Genomic DNA, 20,263 nt, shown 5'->3' with positions numbered 1-20,263 from the left:
CAAAGCATATGTAATTGATGTATTAATTTTTACTTCCCAATACAGGAGCTGTTTGGGGAGGGGGGGCACCTTTAGCCCCCTTATCTGAAAGATGCATCTCCTGCCACAACAAAATCATGGAAGTGTCCTGCTCTGCCACATTCTGAATGAAGCAGCGTGTCCATTGGGAGACTGCTGTTATCTAGGTTGGTAATCACATTTCAGCACATCAGCATAATCAAATGTATAGTAATAACCCGACTCTCACTGCCGTTAAAATCCCCCATGGGTTCCTCATTAGCACGAGTAAGTCCGAAGAGCTTCCGGCCTGCTTCCCCACCTCTCTGACACGGTTCTCCAACTCCGCCATTTGCTTTGCATTTAGCCGAGACGAGACAAGACAAGATCTCACGGCAGCGTGATGTGCTTCTCCGTGGTTGTTTTTCCCACACGGCTCAAGGACCCAAAAGCATTTCTTCAAAGATTTTGCAGTCAGAGCAAGAAACAATATGACTGTAGTGCCACTTCACAGTGTGGCTATAACGACCTCGACGTCCATCTTCATTGCGGCCCCCTTTCTACCTTTCACTCAGTTCATCCCCACTTTCAATAAACTTTCAATCACGCCTCCTCATGGAGTGCATATTTATTTATACGAACGGCAGCGGGATTAACAACGCAAGACAGCTCTGTGCAGAATCACTCTGTAAGAGCAGACAGGTCCTTGACATTTTTGGCTTCATTTCCATCTGGAAAATATTTACCCTTAAACTCTCTGCCTGTCTGCACATGGAGAGGTGGTGACCTTTGATGACATTTAATATGGGAACAGACAGAATAAAATTATATAAACTTAATAAAAAGATCATCCAAACACAGAAGAGTGAAACCCTCAAAGCCTAAGTAAATATTTTCCCGGTGCGTTGTGAAATTAACCCTACTTTTGTTTCCGAAACAGCAGAAATGATTATTCCTAGAAAAGTCTTTCTTCCATAGTTTGTAATTATCAGGGCAGATCTTAGCAGTGATATCGTAACGCCACAGATAATATACATCGCAAACCTTTGCGCAATCACTTTAATAATTCTCAGAGGATTTAATAGATCCTCTTCTTCAGCAGACCAGACACAGCGAATCAAATCAGGGCAAATCTACACTGACAGAGAGCCAAAGACCCGAAACCGATATCTGCATCATTGTCGGCGAGGGGAAAGCGTGTTGAACCTCTAGTTTTAGCCCTTTCAGGTTTCACGCACAAGCGTGGGCATTGCGGGCGCTGTGGGCATACGTGAGGAACATACACCCCCCCCAGATGTTTCTGGATCTAAGGCTGTAAGACTACGCATACCTGATCCGCTTTCGCCTGTCGTGCTGTTCGACTGCTTGCTTTCAGAATACAGAGCAGGCCCATTCCTCAGACAAGAACTCAGCAGTGCAGAAAGACGTGCTTCCTTCAGGGACCAACATGCTCGCAGCTCCTTTCAGCAAACATGATATCTTACTCTGCTACCACCACAGGCTACGTGCTTAATTAGCATGTTATAAGAGTGGCGGTAACACGGTTGAGAAGTGCTGGGAGTTCATGGAACTCTGAAGTCACATTCGCACTTCCGTGCTATCGCGGCACGCATGGTAAAGCCACAGCTCAGGAACGCTGAATTCCCACTGCGATTCTTCAGGACCTGAGATAAGCCTAATTGTGCAGGTCAAAATGGGAAGCTATTTCACTCCCTCCTCCTCTAATAACGAGCAGCCAGCTTAAGCTACTAACACTGACCCAGAAGTAAAAAGCTCATATTATGATTGCTTGAGTACAAGTAAAAGTAATGATACACTCAATGACAACACTTTGTGGAATGTTGCAAGAATGTTGTAACAGGAAAGGGAGGGAAAAAGTTGACAAAATCTGTTAAACAGATTATATTCAAACACAGTATAGTTCCCTGTTTTACATATATGTATAATTTACTGTTTATATTTCCACAGCTGTATCACCCAAAACATTTACCGTAAATATATATCCAGTCTATATAATAGCTCAGTGCTGGACAGCAGTATTGCCGTGTGCGGGGTCTGACGCCCCTTAAGTTTAATTGCACAGAACTTCTTCAGTATGAGTGTTTATAATCACCGTTACATATAGAGGAAGCGAGAGTGACCAGCTGGCCACTGCAGCTTAGCCTGTCATCAGGCATGTAGATAATCCATATGTACCAGATTTAGTCCTTTATTTGGGGTGTGCAGTGTCAACCAGAACATTCAAAATCGTCAGGAGAGGAGTGGGGGGGGGGGGGCGCACTTAGAGGAGGGACAGTCAGTTCTGGTTCTGGGAAGCATAAATCGAGATCTTTAACTCCCGCCGGCTCGATTCTAGCCACGTTCTCATCACAGACCTTATAAGCTCCAGTTCTCCAGTCTCAGTCAAGGCTGGGAAATCTGCAGGACTAAAGCGCCTCCCAGGACCAGAAGTGAAGAGTGAACCAAGAACACCTGAAGCTGAGATTATGGCACCCCCCCTAAGGGTAGTGAGGTTGTTGCGGCTGGGTGTAGCCTTGCGGTTGCTGCTGCTGCTGTGGGAGTGGAGCAGAGCTGGGGAAGCCCAGCTGCCCCACCCCCTGGAAGGGCATGTAGGGCATGGTGAACTGCCCAAAGCTGTAGGGATTGTAGGACATGGACATTGGGTAGAACCTGCAGAGACAGACAGATATCGGTCTTCAGAAAACTGACTCATGGTGGATGAGGAGTAGCACAAACCTCAGAATGCAGTAAAAAAGGGGGTTGCCCTGGAGACCAGACAGGAGAGCTTACCCAGGGTAACCCTGGTATGTGGGGTAAGGAGGCCCCTGAACCTGTGCCGGCGTGGTGCTCGCTGCTGGCAGGGTGGCACTGGAGGTGCTGGTGGGGGCAGGGACTGTGGGGACAGTGGGGACAGGGGTGGACTCTGTAGAGGTGGGGGTCGCAGTGGTGGGGGCTTTGGAGAAAGTTGGAGGTGGAGGCCGTGCTGGGGGCTGGGCTTTGGTCACCGCCTGTGAGACCAGGAAGTTCACATCAGACCAAATGACGGGCACCACACTCATCACATTACACTTTCCATTAAGGAGCAGCGCAGAAAATAATTTGTTGGTTTAGTTTGGGAAAATGTACAGACACTTTCTTTTCAGTCATCTAAGGACAAGTTAAATCTGTTCAAGGCCGAATTCCTCCAGAAATTGGGCAGTTCAGTACACAGGTACTTACGAACATGGTCCGGGGAGCTGGGGTGGGGGCAGGGGGCATGGTGGACGCTGGAGTGCTGGAGGTGGACTGAGGTGTCGAGATGCTAGAGAGGGCAGGAGCACTGGATTCGTGGGCGATGCTATGCTGGAGGTCCCTGAGTAACGGAAAAAAAAACATTTCCTTTCAGCTAAAGTGCTGAGTGACAACTGCTTCTCCAATGAGTAACCGGCGTTTGTCCCTTCGGACAGGAATTAACAGCGGCTCAGATTCACTGGCCAGAGTGCCAGTAAGCTCCCGTTTACCAAACAATCCTCGCAACAAAGCCATCAACGCTGGAGCTCATATGAAGACAGTGGAGCTCCCAGTCCACATGTTTTCCTTAGATAAAGGTACGATACTCACACTGCAGAATAATTACTTATCTGTGCAGAAGGATATCTACACAGCACCTTTCAGAGAACGCAAATGTCCGAATCAGTCGTACCGGACATTAAATGGACTTTACCCTAATAGCTCCCGGGTAATTTATGATTGACCCCAGTGTGTGATTGAAGTAGACAATGTCTGGAGTGCATGTGTGAAAACAGCTACTAACTACGAGTTACCAAGTAAGAAGTTCTTAAACCAATCCCCAACCACCCCTCATTCCCTCAACTCGACATTTTTCTTTTAGTCCACCAATTGCATGCTTGGGGCAGGTAATCAAAGCCTAAAAATTAAGCTGACAAGTACATCAGTTTTGTAGATGATGGAACAGAAAATAGAATAGAAATGTGGATTGTCTGGCTGGGTGGGGAGGTCTGAAAATTGTGTTAATCCACAGGTCTCCTCCCCAGTGAAAACTAAGCAGGGGTGAAGACTAGTACAGACAATCCAGGTCTCATCAAGCACCTTTTGAAAGAGCACTACTTAATCACCTGGAACCCAGCAGGGGTACAGCTGACAGAAGACGATACTACACACCAGACCTCTTCAAATCTGGCCCTCGTTTCCAAATGCAGGCGCAGTTTTCAGCTCTCCCAGGTAGTTAAAGAATTACTGATTCTGACTGGTCAAATGCTTCACACCTGGCTCACGGGTAAAGGAAGGCTGGAAAACCAGCAGTGCTCCGCCCTTGAGCACTTCGATTTGAATAGCCTTGGTTTACAGAACAGGCAAGGCCCAGCCAATGTCATAACCCAACCAAGGTCATGAGGACAGAAGGTGTTCTCTGAGACTCCTCACCAAAGGCAGCTAATGCGGCACAGCAGTGTTGAGATTCATGCCCCCCCTCACCCCACAAAACACCCGGAGTCCTCTTACTTAAGGTGTTCGTCGCGCTCCGTTTTGCGTGCAAACACAATGTCACTGCACTTGTTCTGGAACTTCAGCAGCATCTCGGTTAAACCGTTGTAGAACTGTAGGGTCACAGAAATGGTTTGTCAAGAGACATCTCAAATGAAAACTATCGAACAGCTCGATGGTGCATCACGAGGACTCGACTTCAGCTAGAAGATGTTCGGTAATACAGGCAGAGAACACCATGACGGTCACAAAAACATTCTCGCACCAAATATCAGCTTCTCAATAAGCTCACAAAATGGTTCAAACTGGAGAGATTGTCAAACCTGGAAGCTCACAGTAACAAGCTGAATAGTCACAGTGGTGATTTAATTCCTGCCATGTTGATGAAATTGCAACCCAGAGAGCCCACCTTGGTACCCTCCTGCACATTGCTGGAGATCTCCATGTAGGTGTCATGGGCTGAGGCCAGCTTCTTTAAGACCTCTTCCCTCTGCTGGGCCTGCTGGTTGGACTGCTTCAAGGCAGAAAACTCCTGGTGGGACTTCTGCAGAGGCAACAAAGCAATACATCAGAAGCAGACAAACCTGTTCTTAACAGCTCCCTCAGATAAGACTTGTTTTGTGCTAAGTCAATAATTCAAGTAAAAGTAGGATTAACACCATGCTGAATAGCACAGTGTTTTCCAACCCTGTCCCCAGGAACCCCACCAGGAGCTGGGAGGAAGCACTGGCATAACAGATTTCTCCTTTCAGAATAAATTGCAGCTTGGAGGAACAGTAGTTCAGTAGTAGGCATAATCTAGAAAGTTCCGTGGTACGTATAGCCTCTTCCACCCACCTGCACTTTGGCCAGCACCTCCTCCTGGGTCTTCAGGCCCTGCTGCATCTTATGGGTGTAGCTGCCATAAGCGTTGTCCAGCTCGGTGACCGATAGGGGCTCCTCGTCAATGGTGCCATCGCGGGCCAGGGCGCTGAGGAACTTGCTGGTCATGTCGAAGTGCACAGACTTGATATCATTCTCCAGCTGCTGACGTTCCTTCTTCACCTGATCTAATTGGGCCAGCTGTGTCCGGAGGACTCCAACAACCTGGAGGTGCCAAGACGATGCTGTAGTAACAAGGCTGCTGACTTGTGACTTCTGACCTCTAACCCCCAGAGTAAACATAAGCCTTAACTAATATGACATCTCACTGCAGTTAAAACAGGCGCGTCAACACCACCTTTCTCAGGATTAGGTCCGTTAATTAGATACTTTTATATATGACAGCCCTTGAAATAAGTAATTTCATGTGTTGCCATGGTAACCAGTCAAGGTAACCAACTGGATGCTAAGACGATGGGAAGACGGGCAACTTTCAGCATACCTAAGCCAGGCACTCACCTCACTTCCCTGCAGGCTATGAACCGGGTTGGCAGAGGGTATGGCAGCAGTGAGCTCTGCCTCTGGCTTGCAGAGCAGGGCGATAGCCTCGCAGTGGGCATTATAACGATCACGCACAACCTGGTCCGCATCCGCTGCCTTGTCCAGGGCACCACGGAAACCAGCCCCCTCTGCAGTAAGGAGGGTGGAGCCATTAGCAAACAGTAAACATTAACCATGAAATAAGCTAATCTGAGGAGTCACTGTTGAAGGAGAGCATCTCAATACCTGTTCTAAGGGACTTGTAAAGATCACATGAGGGCAACCGTTGCCATCTCTGGCCAAACTTGGCTCTGAGCTCATTGTCCGTCGTTTCTTCGTTATCCAGCATTTTCAGTGACTGCAAGGCAACAAATCCGCTTTACTGGGAATGACAAGAATCAAATACTTTGGCCTAAACCACATGGCTTTACGCGTGTGTTTTATCGTCGCTGCAACCACAGAACTTGGGAAGAGCTCATTATTGTGGACATGGGTAAAGTTTCATAACACGCAGGTACAAATTGGATTACATACACGGTACATTATGCGGCTAACACAATATCTAACCGTTAATAACGGTTATCAGCAATGGCTACTCAAACAGTGAAGGCTATACCAAGGCCAACACATTGGCTAACAGCTAAGGCTACATTGAGGCTAGAGCTCAACACAATAGCTAAGACTGTGCTACCCTACTAACAGCTGGTAGTGAAGTGGTTAAAGACACGGATATCATAACCTGAAGGTAGCCAGTTCAAGTCCCAAGGCATCCTGAGGCAATCCCACTGATTAAATGCACGTAACCCATATCACTTCAGTTAAATATCCCGCCCTCAAAATGGACAGGAACTGCTAGGCGACCCACATCTCCCGCAAAAGGACATCAGCAAATGATACACAATGTCAAAGACATGTGCCCACCCCTCCCCCATCAAATCATCTTTTACCATCACTGCACCCACTCCGGGTCACTCTCATCCACCTCTCTGAAATCGATATGCCTAAGGTGGCCCATCTGAATTGTAGGTTACTTTGAATTAAAATGTCAGTCAAACAGCCGATTATAATAGTTGTGGGGACAGGAAAAGCGAATAACAGTTGAGATGCACAGTGGCGTAGCTAATTTGTGGCTATGTTGTGCACATTTCATACGTTGGTGTGATGTGGGTTTTGCAACACCGTGCCAGTTATGGTACACAGCGGCTTAAAGAAGCAAAGATGCTATAAACCTCGTCCAAAATTTCCCGGTTCCTCTGCACCAGCTCGGGCAGGTCCTTGATGAGCTTCTCAATGCTCTGTATCCCCCCCCGCTGGATGACAGCACCGGACTTCTCCAGGATGGACTGGGGCACGGAATTCCCTGACAAGTCCTCCAGGGCAGCAGGCAGGTTGAGGGAGGCCAGAATTCTGTGTGCAAGATAAATTGATTTAAGCCCCAGTGCTGACCACCGGTAGCGTTAAAAAAAGATTCACCACCACAAGTCGGGATAGTAACAGAAGACACCCAGCACAGGTATCTTCATGGGCACCTCCACACCAGCATCCCACTGGTAAATAACCCTCAACACCCATTTCGTCTCACTTGGAAAAGGCTGGTGGTTCATACCCCAGGTGAATAACGGCTGTTATACCCCTGTGTCAGTCCAGACCCTAATCCCAAATTCCAAAATGCAGCTCCCATAAAGCACTAAATGTGCACTTGTCCTTTTTGATAAAGCATCTCCTTAACAAATATACAAAAGCACCACCCCCCAGGGGGGAGAGATCACAAGAGAACCTTGGGAGCCCTTCATTGTGCTTGATTTAATTACACATCAGCTAGACTTAATTAGCCTGAATCTCTCTGCTGTGATTTGTTTGTTTATTTATACATTTTTGTACTTCCAGACAACCCCCAGCTCCAGAATGCAAATGTGGCAGACCAACTACATCCAACAAGAAAACACACGCTCCCCCAGCTTTACAGCACCCTCATCTATGAAAATGGCCACCAGGCCCAATGCTTGAAACCATGGGATGAGACTGGGGGTTGAGACTCAGCCAAAAAGTCCCAAATAAGAAAGTAAACAAACATACTAATAATATCTACCTCAGACCAGCCATTAACTAGTAACTAAAGAAAATCTACCAATACTATTTTCTTTTAAGTGGTTCCTTGTCCGTTTCCTTTCTAGCAATGAAAAATCTTCAAGTTTTCCACATAATGGAAATTAGGGACTTTCCTGTTTTTTTGGTTTCGTTTGGAAGACATTGCCATCCTGTTCAGAAACGTATAAAATACTGCAGAAGACATGACTGACTAATGAATGAGTGGCACCCAGTGCTGACCCAGCACTTACCCGTTGAGCAGGCCAGTAGACTCCCGCATGGTGCCCACCACCTGGTTGACCAGAGCAGCCTTCCTCTGGTTCGAAGCTGCCAGGGCCTGCTGCACTGCCATTGGCACCATCTTCTCAAACAGGTCTGCAGAGATACACACAGAACCACCTCCACCACTGACCGGCAGAGAAGAACCTGGACTAGGATCTAGAATTTGATCACTGCCAAGTTGGAACTTTACTTTTGAACGAGGCCTATTGTCTCAACCACAAACTACAAAGTTGCTGAAATGAAACTATAAGCAAAATATTTTTGCATTATGTAGATTATAGTATTAAAATCGTAACTAGCTTCAAAGTGATGGAGATCTCATTAACCTGTAAAGGAAGCACAGGTTCCATCAGAGTCTTTCTGACTTTGGAACCAGAGCCACCCTGTAGAGAAGCGGCTGCACTTACCACTGAACTTCTGACTGAGGGGCACCTGGATGGCAGTGGGCTTCACCATGGCGGCCTTTCCGATACGTTCCAGGTCCCGAACCTCAGGCACTCGCTCGTGATAGATGAAGTCATTGTCTTTCTTGGCTGGAGTGAGAGCACGCGCAGTCTTGTCTGAGAGCTCCCGCACATTGACGTACTCGTCATAGCGAGACGTGACTGTTTTCAGCAGCTCTGTTGCATGCTGAAGGGGATGGGAAAAGTGTTGGTTATTTTAGAAATGACACACATGACACAAAGTATATGATTTTGCAAATGGATACAAAGGAAACCAGAGCGGGAACTCGGATATCAATGCTGACATCAACTAGCTTTAGTTAAACTCCATCAACGCAACCAATGATTGTTGCAATACCGGCCGGGAGTCCAACCTAGAGTGGGCCCCCACCGGACAAAAAGGGCAATTTACAAACATGCAGGTCACCCAATCATAGGAGGCCATCATATGATTATGATGGCCTCCATCATATTATCATAATTAGGAGGCCCTAATTATGATAATAGGCATTTAGGCAAACTCATGTATTAGAATTTTTAATTATGAATGCATTTTAACTAGCTTAGACAGAGAAATAGCTTTGTGCATAAGCGACTCTTTATTCATTTAATTGTCCAATAGGCTTTAAGCACACCTGCCATGTGATCAAATGCAATAGAGCATAACAACTGACACCCGATCACCTATATGTTCGACAATTTGCAAGTTACCCTCTTGTAAAAAGATGATGATCCTGGATTCCAGAAGAAAAATAGCATTTTATTTTCCCTCAGCTTCTAAAGAAGACTTTGATTGGATTTGAGACTATTTTAGCGGAACAGCATTAGAAACATAAAACTGTTGCGTTTGAAGATGCATGGGTAGATTGTTGAAATAAGATCGTGGTATAAAAATGAAATTCAGTGCTGTCCCACTGGACAGCTTTTGGCTAACTGCATCTAAAGATTACCCAGACAGTACTGTGTCAGTGTTGCTACCATTTTGTACAAGGTACCTGTGCGAGCCGAGCTTTTCAAGTTTGACTTACAAATATCAATTCCAGCCAGGACACAGGCTCTCTCTTCTTCACATTGAAAGTAAGGCTCAGCCAGTAGTATGTGTTAATCAATGGCATGCCATAGGATAGTGTGCCATGTTAGAAAAAGGGTTGGAAAACACTGTATTTAGGGATAGAGGGTGAGAAGGAGGGTGGGGCACACAAGAGATCCAGGGACCACTTACTTGCAGCCTGGCAATCTCCTCCCCAAACTTCTTTTGCTGTTTGGCTACCGTGGCCTGTCGGTACTGAGCTGTGGCCTGCATCACATACTGTTTGGCCGCTAGCACCGGCAGAACTTCCTGGAAGTAGAAATACTGAGGGACGGGAGGGAGGGGTGGAGCCGGCCAATCACACGTGCCGAACAGGAAGGACAGGAGTGGGGAACAGGAAGGGAAAAGCAGAGAGTGAAACTTTCATTCCAGTTAAACCAGGTGCAGTTCACATCAAGAAAAACCTGAACACAAAGCATTCCATTACCTTTCAAAAGCAACAGGAGAATGACAGGAAATGGCAGGACAAAAAAACAGCATGTGGTGACACACGCGGCTTACAAAGCTTCAATTTTATTGTAATGCAGAGAAGAGCAAACAGATACACGGTAAGAATGACCAACTGGGACAATGAAACCATGTACATGCACTTTACACCTTAACTGAAACTGTCTGTATTCACTAGGGACAGGCTGGCAAAGCCACATAATTTGAATATTTTACCGTAGCACGCTGGCAATGGGGAATTATGGGTAAGAACCTGAGAAGCTGAAGGGTCGAAGGCTCCAGTGCAAGCAGGCTTACCTTCATCAGACCGTCTTTGTGCTGGGAATGCTTGGAGGCATCTGCATAGAAGTCTGCAGCCTGAGTGGCCAGCTTGGCAACGATGGCGTCTCTCATCTTATCTGGAACCGGAACAGGGAATTTTCACTCAGTCAAATGAGGCGTTTCACACCGAATCTTTAACTCAAACGCCACAAACAAGACCAAACGAAAGGTCTGACAAATTTCACTGCTGACACAGTCTGGGAATCCCTATCCCGATAAGAGGCCAAACTCACATCCAGTGAAAAGCCAACAGCATGACTGTCCAGCTGTGGCCCAAACACGCGCGTTAAGTACCAAGTCGGCCAAGCACAAAGCGAAAAGCACCCCTTCGTGTCCGTGCATTCCGTGAGATCGTCCGTTATTAATTAATCAGGATCATATACGTGTATCTGCAGCATCCATCCAAGAAGTTATAACCAAGGACGGTCCAGAATGGTGTGTTTAGGGAGACACCGGCAAGCCTTTGAAACGGCTGCTTCAAACCCTTAGCTTAAAACTACTATGCTGCAGTTGGCCATATCCATCCACCGTCAGCATGATTAATCACAGCCTCCCCAGAGATCCGCTCACATGCTCCTCGCAGATCCCCACAAACGCTGCTTATTCACTCCAAATGCCCACCCCCACCCCCAGCCCCAGCCCAATTTGGATGACTCTCAGACCATAGCATATGCTTAATCCATCCATTGCAGCCGCATCTTATTAAAACCAGCTATATCTGCAGAGCATTCTTTGAAGAACAAAAGGTTTATGCAGAACAGACAAATAACTGCCAGCTGGAGAAACATCACAAGGCCATACATTATTATGAATCGGTCGCCATAGAAGCCTGAACGTCAGTTCCTCAGTATATTATATAACTCTTTTCTGCTGTAAATCAAAGCTGCAGACATGTCTGTTAGAAACGGTGCTGGCACTCTCTAGTGGCCATAATATGTAAATGAGCCAATTAGGAGAACAAAAAGGGTGAATGAGAGCAGAGGACGGACTTACAGCCCCAAGGGGCGCGGATGACTCAGGAGACGTCCCCAAACACCCCATTCATTTACAGCCAGCATGCCTTTTGTGGGGTATCGTTAACGCTGAATTTATAATCACACCGAGGCTCTATAAATGTGAAGGCCTCAGTCCCCTGGTGGCCCGGGGTCAGGCTGTCCTGTCAACCTCTGCGTGGATTAATCCACAAAAGACCAATAAAGTAACCAGTCATGGGGGATAATCAAATCTGATAACAAAAGCTGACAATCCCACCCACCCTGGTTTTTGAGAGTATTGCCCCTTCCCACCACCACCAAAAAAAAAGAAACCCCAACGGTTTAGCTGTTTAGCAGACATTTTAAGAGAGCAATACATATTACTTTTACCAAACAATATTACACCTAACTGAACTGTTTTTTATTCGTACCGCATGAACTTCGAATCTGAGTAAAGGTACCCACGGGGATTCCATGTGCAACTTTTTTGGTCTTATAATTATTGTGGTGCAGTTCAAATCTGTTTAGAGTCTTCTTCAGGAGCAGGCTATGCAATTGAGCAGACACATAGAAGCAGCACAGGGGGAAAAATAGCTAAATAAAGGATGCCAACAGTACCTAAGGTGGCCTTGAGGACGAAGACCTCCTGTGCCTGGGCCAACATGATCTGGCTGAGCGCACTGGCACTGTCAGGGGAAATGTCCACTGTGGGCTCGCAGTTCAGTGAGGACAGAACAGTGTCCTTGATGTGGGCGAAAGCACCGGCGGCCAGCTGTGGGAAAGAGGAGGAGGAGGTCAAACAAGGCATGAGCGCGCCAAGCACGCTATCAATAGGGGATCTCTGCTACGGTCTGCTGTGGGGTGGAGAACATGGAAGGATCATTTTTGCTGAATGCTAAAGCACTTCATTAAAATCACCTGGGTGTCCAGGGAAATCAAACTTCAGCTGCTTAGCACTGTTCGTGCTGTCTGTGCAATAACTCATACGTCCATGGAGTGAGTGAGCGACTGAGCAGCAAAGGGCACTTAGGAGCAGATGCATCGTACTTTTATAGTCATCCACACTATGTACAAATGATAAATGTACTGTAATGAGGCTGCAAAATAACTAACCACAAAAAAATTGCAACTAGTGATGACCAACTGAAGCTTCCTGAACCATTTGCTGTATTTTTTGACTCCACTAGAGGGTGCTCTCCGCTTGCTTTGGGGCATGCTTTGAGCCCTTTTTTTGAACAGAGAGCACCATCTAGTGGAGTCAGAAAATACAGCAAGTGATTCATGCTGCTTCAATTAGACCTGAAACAAGCTCTCCACTTGGCATTTAAGGTGTAATAATCTCAACTGCACCACACAGGGCAAGGCATTAAAAAGTAACCTGGTAGAATTTGGCGGCAGTCTTCAGGCCTTCGTCGGAGTCCAGGCGCTGCTCGGTGGCGATCTGACTAGCCAGCGCCCCAATGTTGAACATCACACAAGTCTTCTCATAGCCCAGGCTGGGCAAGGCTGGGGGGGGGGGCACAGGCAGAGTTAGCATGTGGCGTGGTTCTCAAGTCGTGACTCAAAACCTTGACTGCTGAAAACTAAACATGCTTGGTAGATGTCGTTTACTCTTGAGCTCTTAACCTCTGACGGGTCACATGATCAAGGGGAAGCACATAATCTTGAATCATTAACAAACATGTAGGTTGCAAAACAAGCAAAAAAACGATAATGCTGAAATATGGCCATAAATTAGATGGACAAATGAATTCGCACAAACTAACTAAAAACATATTCCTTAATACCGTTCCTTTGACTATGGTCATTAACCAGACAAGGCTTTACAAAAGTTATTGATTCAATAGTGATTAGTTAAGTGAGTACTTAATAGTACAGGTTAGTAGTCATATGCAGGTGGTTCTGGCACAGACAATGATGCAAGTTAAGAAAAACATGCAGGTGTTTAATTCTGCACATGTAATGAATAGTGTGGCTCTTAAATAGCATATTAACAGTGTGGGTTACAAATAAGACAGGAGCCTGGACTGCTTTAGCATACTTGCAGGACTGAGCACGAATCACTGGCTCAGAAGTTTGGATTCCATGTGACCACGAAATACTGCAACACATGCCCCATGACCCAAGAGTCAGGCATCTAATGGCAGATGATGAAACTAATGCAGAGCTTTCAGAGTGGTATTAAGCTATGGTTTCACTTGAAGGCCTTTTAACTATATGGAATATATAATGTGGTTAAGCCTCTTATGTGGCGTGTGGTTAAGTGTAGAAAGAGGGGCGCGGGGTCTGTGAGACCCCGCCGCTCAGGAGGCAGGCCGGTACAATGTGTGCCCAGGATGGTGCTGTAATACTCAAAGCCACTGAACACTTACCCAGCTTAGCAGAGCCGCTAAATAACGATCCTTTATCAAAGGCATCTTTCCAAGTAAATGTCAGGCAGAGCTGAAAAACAGGAAATGAAGCTACTGCTTTAACAGGAAGCTGCCCACCTTCACGTTATCGGTTACGCTGGAATGTGCTATCTCACATATGTAGATACTAAATATCTAAAACGTCAATCACATCCTACAAATTATACTTTCCGTTTAAACATTTGGCAACATCCCATACCTGGTTTTCAGAGAAAGGGAACTTTGCCTCAATGGCGCACAGCTGATCATAGTACCTATGGGAATAGAAAACAGATGTTCAATTTGAACAACTCGGAAGCTTACATCCAAAGTGCTTATATGTAGTCCTTTGATATTTGTTTCAAATGTAGAAGTGCGTTAAAAATAAAATGTATCATCATCCAACGACTGCCAGACAGCATTTCACAAGAAATTCCTCCATTACAATCCCATGATGTCTTACAAACTGGGCTACCAAACCCTTGGACCCATAATCTTATACAAGAGGCAGGTGTTCTAAATCCTAGGCTTGCTAATGGCAGATCTCATAAAGTGAAACTTGGTAAATCTGCGGGCTTAAAAAAAAATATGTGTAATCCTTTACCCTCCAGTGAAAACTATTGACTCCTTCAGCGCTGTAAGAGTTTACCTGATGATAAACCAAAATGTAAACAAAGGAGGAGGGAAAAAATGAGTACTACACCTTTCAGGCATGTGTGCACCTAATATAAAATATTCATGAGCTGTCACACTTTCTGCTTTTTACGAGTTGCATTAAGAGTGGTAATGTTACCCTCACTACCTTATATTAAAATACCTTCTTATTGGTAACACTAGTGTCTGTACTCATTAATAATTCTAAAAATAAAAGTATGACAAAACAAGAACACTTCCTCGCAGTGAAAAAAGCTTTACGATAAAAAGATGCAGACGACAGTGTATAAAGGATGAACTCACTGTGATTTCACTGGCACGCTTGGGATAATCAAGGAAGTCAAACTGAGCAACGTCCAACAAACTGCTTCTGCCTAAACAAGTCAACTGCTTAAAAAAACAACACAACAACAAGCAGACAATTGCTGCTGGTCTCTCTTCTCTAACGCACAAACTGCAAACTTGCTTTATGCTCTTAACGAAATCAGCTAGAGTCGAGTAGCGGGGGTTTCTCTTCCGGTCTCCGGCAGAACATCCACACCCTCTTTAATGGATTTGACTCAGCCATGAGGTCTGATATGTAAAGAAGCACATGCTTATCACAAAATAAAGAAAAAATAAGTTTATTTATTTGTTTACTTTAATATCATTTTGGCTACAGGAAACCATCTATTCGAATTTGTGGGAACTTGACGGGATCTTGGCAGTCGTGGTAACGACCGCTGCATTGCTATGGCACAGCCAATCCCGGCAGAGGACCTGCCTTTATGTGCTGAAGGCAGGGGGCGGGGTTGGCTACTGATTTGAAGTGGCTCTAGGCTCTGAACCAGGAACAGAATACACTCTAAAAACTGATCAGTATCCACCCAGCAGCGATTCTCAGCCGTGCCTTTCATGCTTAACTTGCCTGTAGCTTTCATGCAGTACACAAAACTTTATCTTTGCACAAACCAGTTTCCCAAATGTTGCAAGAGAACCTAAAGTGAACCCCAAGTAGACGGAGTGCAAGAAAATAGACAAGCAGAGCATCAGAGCATTATAGGCAATCGCAAACTGAAAAGGTGCAGCTCCTTTCTATGAAAACGGCAAAGCGTCCTGGGCCGAACCCACAATATCGTCACGATTAAAGACAAGACACTTTTAGTGGTTCCCTGAAATCAAGTCATTAATTACAGTGACAATAATCACCCCCCCACCAGCCACAGAGCATTATCATGGAAACAGCAGGAGTACAAAAAAAATACATTATCTAGTGTGATAAGCCTATTCAAATTAAACATACAGTTTCCTTTCACACATCAAATCAGCAAATGAAGCAAATACAACCCATCTATCCATGCCACAGAAAAGCAAAAATTATAAAATGTAGCACAGAGGACAAATACGGCTCTTTAAACCTGCCTACTTAAAACTAGCAAGAAGATTTACCACTAAACAAAAAGCAAGAGAGTTCCAGATTTTTTTCCCCCAGCTGAATCAACTTAAGACACACCAAGGGCAGAATATAACACAGGCAGCAGTGTGCTGACGGAGTGGCTCACTGAGGTGTGCGCCTCTTCATTAGTGACACACTTCGGGTAAACAGCCGCAGAGTTTTGCAGGCCCAGAAACACTGCACAAAGGATTTAGCCCGACATGCTATAGCAGTAGGGGACAGGCAATAACAAGGTCCATTTCTAAAACTCCATAAAGCAGTTTCTGTATTGTCAGTTTTCCTTTTTTTGGTTGGGCAGGGACCCAGCCAGCCAAGACTGCACAATGCAGCCCTTTGGGGCAACACCAATCTGCTGATTAATGTGGACGGCGTGCTGAGAGGCAGCACAACAGCCTGTGTGTCACCATCTCCCTCCATTTTGCAAAGTCTTCCCTCCCATCTGACTATTGGTAGATTCCTACCAGATTCCTTCCCATTTAAATCCTACACCTCCCATCTTTATCGAAAGGGCTATGTGTGTGTGTTATATATATATTAAATATATGGATTCCATTATTCCCATGACCATTTCATCTAATTTTATACCAGGCTGGGTATACCATCTGAGTGGGAGAAAGGCTACATTGAAAGTATGATGCGACTTTCACTGTTACTATATTTCCATCCCCCCCCCCCCCCAACAAACAAATACATAAATGCACAGAGTCAAAAGTACTGACAACAGAAAGACAAAAAAAAGTGAACATCAAGACATAACAGACAGTGAGTCACAGTGCAGTGATGACATGAATGCAGTAAAACAATAAAACCACATCCATGAGATGGAAAACACCCTTATTTTATTATTTTTTTTCCCTTTTGCTTTGTTTCTGCCTGGAGAACGTGTTAGAGTTGAAGTGTAATGATAAAGGAAATTACTTCCTGTTTCACTATGGATTTGACTGTAGCTTGACTCAACCTAAGATGGGAAATCTTCCTGTTCCTCCCAAACTCACAGGTATGAGTCCATTCCACAGATACAGCCTGGCAGCGGCACAATTTTGGCTGGAATTATCCTGTCGCTAGTTCGGACTCATCTCAGATCCATCCTTTATTGTAGCTTTTCCATCCTTGCTACAGGTGGGGGAACAAGCATTACGTTTGATTTATCTAATGCGGCCACTTTTATCCAAAGTGACATACTTTTTTTTTTTTTTTTTAAGCAATTAGGGATTAAGGATTTTGCTCACAGGCCCAACGGTGAAACCACTCTGCTGGCCCAGGGATTTGAACCGGAGACCTTATGACGTGCTGAGCCTCCCACCACGCCTCAGCAGGCAGCGACTCTTAGGTGTTCATATCTCCTTTGTTTACTGTCAGCAAACTGCATGTTTTGTATGTCTTTAGAAGTGAAAAACCTGTTAACAAGGCAGGATTCCAGGCAGTGACTACGCGTAGCTAAGCTAAACACACTACTGTTTCTCATCCATGCCCATCCCATTAATTCTTGGCAGTCAGATTTCTGGTATTTCAGTTCTGCATTATTTCCACATTATTTCGCATGGTATTTACGTTTGGGATTCCCTGGGCGGATAAACTCCTTTGCTATCAGAGTGGCTTGAATCCTATTTTTACACATTTTGGCCCAGCTGAGCACACTTACCTCACACAACGAAACTATTTCATAATCATAACAGAGAGTCTTTCACCTCATTTTTTTATTTCCTCGCTCCTTCATATATATGCACATACACTAGTGGCCAAAATTATGGAAACACCTAGCATTTTTGGAGTTACACATTAAAATGGACGGTTAAATAGAAACCGCCGCAACAGCTGAAGAAAGTTCTGAAATCTGTAAACATTGGAAGTGCTTCCACAATTTTGCGCACTAGTGTATACACTTATAAACCATAAGTGGTTAAAGTAAATCAGGAAGTTTTGAGTGGCTTGCAACAGAAGAAACGGGTTCGTCTGATTATTATCTAAAGAACACCAAGATAATCATTTGATTTGCTTATTTCGGTATTGGCTTTTAAATATTTCTCTTTTCCGTCTTTTTTGCGGCTGGGATCAATGACATCCCAAAGCTTGTTAGGATCACACGGGACTGTAGACACCCCCGAAAATTACAGCGCCCCACAGCCCCGTCGTGGGAGAGGGGGTGCCGGCCACCGACCCCCACCGCAGGACTCACCTGTAGAGCACCTCCAGCGAGCCCTCCCGCTTGTCCAGCTGCCGGCAGACCGCGCTGATCCGGAGCCCATCCAACTCCTCCACGGCTCGGAGGTGCTGCGTCCGCTCCTCGCCCGGCGCGTATGTGTGCGCGATGTACTTGGACAAGGGCTTCACTAGATCAACCTCGGACGACTTCTTCAGGGGGACCGAAATGAAGGCCGCCATGGACGTTGGCTGGGCTGCTGCCTGCGGGAAAGAAAAGGCTGCTGATGTTGGACCACAAGCACGACGGTTCACTTCCTAAAACTTCTCGGGCCGTCACATGACGCTGAGGTATATCCAGGGCCATCCGACTCGGGTTGCCAGATCAGCTGGGGAACCTCGCCACGAAGATACACTTATCCAGGGTTCCTAACTTTGGTCAGCTGGTACGCATTTACATGAATGTTACAGTTTTATTACATATAAAATAGTTCGCATGGTTTGCAAACTGCCCCAGCGCGTTTGACGTAGATCGTTTTAGGTTTATGATGGAATAATATACATTTGCCGTAAGATTTCTTGCGTGAACGTGAGACCTGGCAACCCTACTTGTCATTATATTGATAATACTTTAAACGTTCGATAACGTCCTGAGCGCACCTTCACAATAAACCCTACCACCATTAAAAGCTTTCCTGATCTCAAACGTATCATTCAGAACTATATCTTAACATCTCCACCATCTATAATACCAAGAAATCCAAACGACAAATACTTTTCGTAACGTACGTGAAATGTATGCGGATGTAGGTACTTACTAAAGTTACCAAAAGCCCAGCATGTGTTACACATCTCGGTAGTGTCCTACTATATACTTTACCTTGTTTTTGGAGTTTGCTGTCAGGTACCTTGTCCGAAGGTACAAGGGCGGTGTCCCTCGCTGAAATTGTGAAACTTCTGCAGCCACAAGTTCACGCTCAGCTGGCCTTAAAGGGCCAGCGCCGAATTCGCTTCGACATCACGTTTATGCTGCAAAGTTGATATTAGGCGCATCTAATTAATCTACATTCAATAGCCTCCCCAACTCTTCTCGTCCTAGATATCAGAATAACTTACAACATGCATGTACATATTTCGAAATAAAAAGATTCATTATGTAACCCATATTTAGAAAAAGTAGCGTGAACTAGGATAATTTGGGACGCCTATGCTTTTACATATATATTTCCTGTTCACCATGAAGTAGGTCAACACGAACACTGCTGAATATTAGCTGTGGTGTCATGTGAATAAGATCACATGACTTAAGATCTGTAATATCACTGAAGGAGATGAAGAGAAGCTCTTAGGTGAAGAGCATCCACAGATTAATAACATAAGGATTGTGATGGATCGATGCTATACTCATAAATCTATTATTTTTTTATTATTTTATTGTTTGTGAAAATACTTATATTTGGGACTTTTGGCATTTTTAGCTTTTTGATTCCAGTCGCAGCTTTTTATAAAACTGAATTTCTCCTTAAGGGGACTGAAGAAAATGGTCCCCACAACATCCAAACGACAGGTTTTTTTTATCATATTGTGGGGACATTTGTGGCATGATATTCTAGGGTAGTGAAATCCACATTTCTTCCTTTTTATATGGGGAGGAAACATCCTTGGGTTTTCAAGAAGGTGTCATGTGTTGATCTAAAGTGGTGGTAAAAAAAGCAAATAGTATCCCAGAATTCCATAATTCACCCTACACCCGACTGTATTTATACAGTACACAACAATTAACAGAGAACTGACAAATAAACAAGCATATAAATAGTCCAATAGTGGGTTTTACTATCGCCTCACACCTTCAGTGTTGGGAGATTGTATCTTGCCTTTGGTCATTGTATGTGGTATTTGCATATTCTGTATGATGATTTCTTCCCACAGACCAAAGACCTGCAGTTAGGCTAAAAGGCATTGCTAAATTTCCTGTGTGTGAGTGTGTACGTCTATGAGCCCCGTGTCGGACTGGTATCCTTTCCTGGGGGTACCTCAGCCTTGTGTCCAGTGCTGCTGGGGACAGGCTTCGGGTCTCCTGTAACCACTGGCAGGAACAGAAGATTGGTGGCTGAATTTTA

At 45.1% G+C, this 20,263-nt stretch overlaps 1 protein-coding gene across 1 annotated transcript; it reads right to left on the bottom strand.

Annotated features, from left to right (window-relative positions):
• Window positions 1–963: 963 nt before the first annotated feature.
• LOC125749055 (programmed cell death 6-interacting protein-like) lies at window positions 964–18,386 on the bottom strand. The gene is made up of 18 exons (XM_049025908.1): window positions 18,181–18,386; window positions 14,136–14,190; window positions 13,898–13,967; window positions 12,904–13,031; window positions 12,144–12,297; window positions 10,528–10,628; window positions 9,916–10,047; window positions 8,658–8,880; window positions 8,220–8,343; window positions 7,110–7,287; window positions 6,127–6,238; window positions 5,860–6,029; window positions 5,317–5,565; window positions 4,889–5,023; window positions 4,498–4,592; window positions 3,217–3,349; window positions 2,788–3,005; window positions 964–2,667 (listed from the first exon to the last, which is right to left on the bottom strand). Exons 1-18 carry the CDS (start codon window positions 18,384–18,386, stop codon window positions 2,496–2,498), a joined length of 2,655 nt encoding a protein of 884 aa, XP_048881865.1. The 3' UTR covers window positions 964–2,495.
• Between the last annotated feature and the right edge of the window lie 1,877 nt (window positions 18,387–20,263).

The sequence above is a fragment of the Brienomyrus brachyistius genome, chromosome 9 (assembly GCF_023856365.1).
Source record: "Brienomyrus brachyistius isolate T26 chromosome 9, BBRACH_0.4, whole genome shotgun sequence".
In the NCBI taxonomy this organism is placed as follows: Eukaryota; Metazoa; Chordata; class Actinopteri; order Osteoglossiformes; family Mormyridae; genus Brienomyrus; species Brienomyrus brachyistius.
The sequence above is the reverse complement of the archived record's forward strand: the minus strand, read 5'-3'. Positions and strand labels throughout refer to the sequence as shown.

Bases quoted from the DNA above. Each gene is read 5' to 3' on its own strand.
- LOC125749055 (XM_049025908.1), bottom strand. From the start codon at position 18,386: ATGGCGGCCTTCATTTCGGTCCCCCTGAAGAAGTCGTCCGAGGTTGAT. The intron at 6,030-6,126 runs GTATTGAGATGC...TCCTTACTGCAG, and splicing joins TTACAAGTCCCTTAGAACAG to AGGGGGCTGGTTTCCGTGGT. The intron at 5,024-5,316 runs GTGGGTGGAAGA...TTGCCTCTGCAG, and splicing joins AGGTGCTGGCCAAAGTGCAG to AAGTCCCACCAGGAGTTTTC.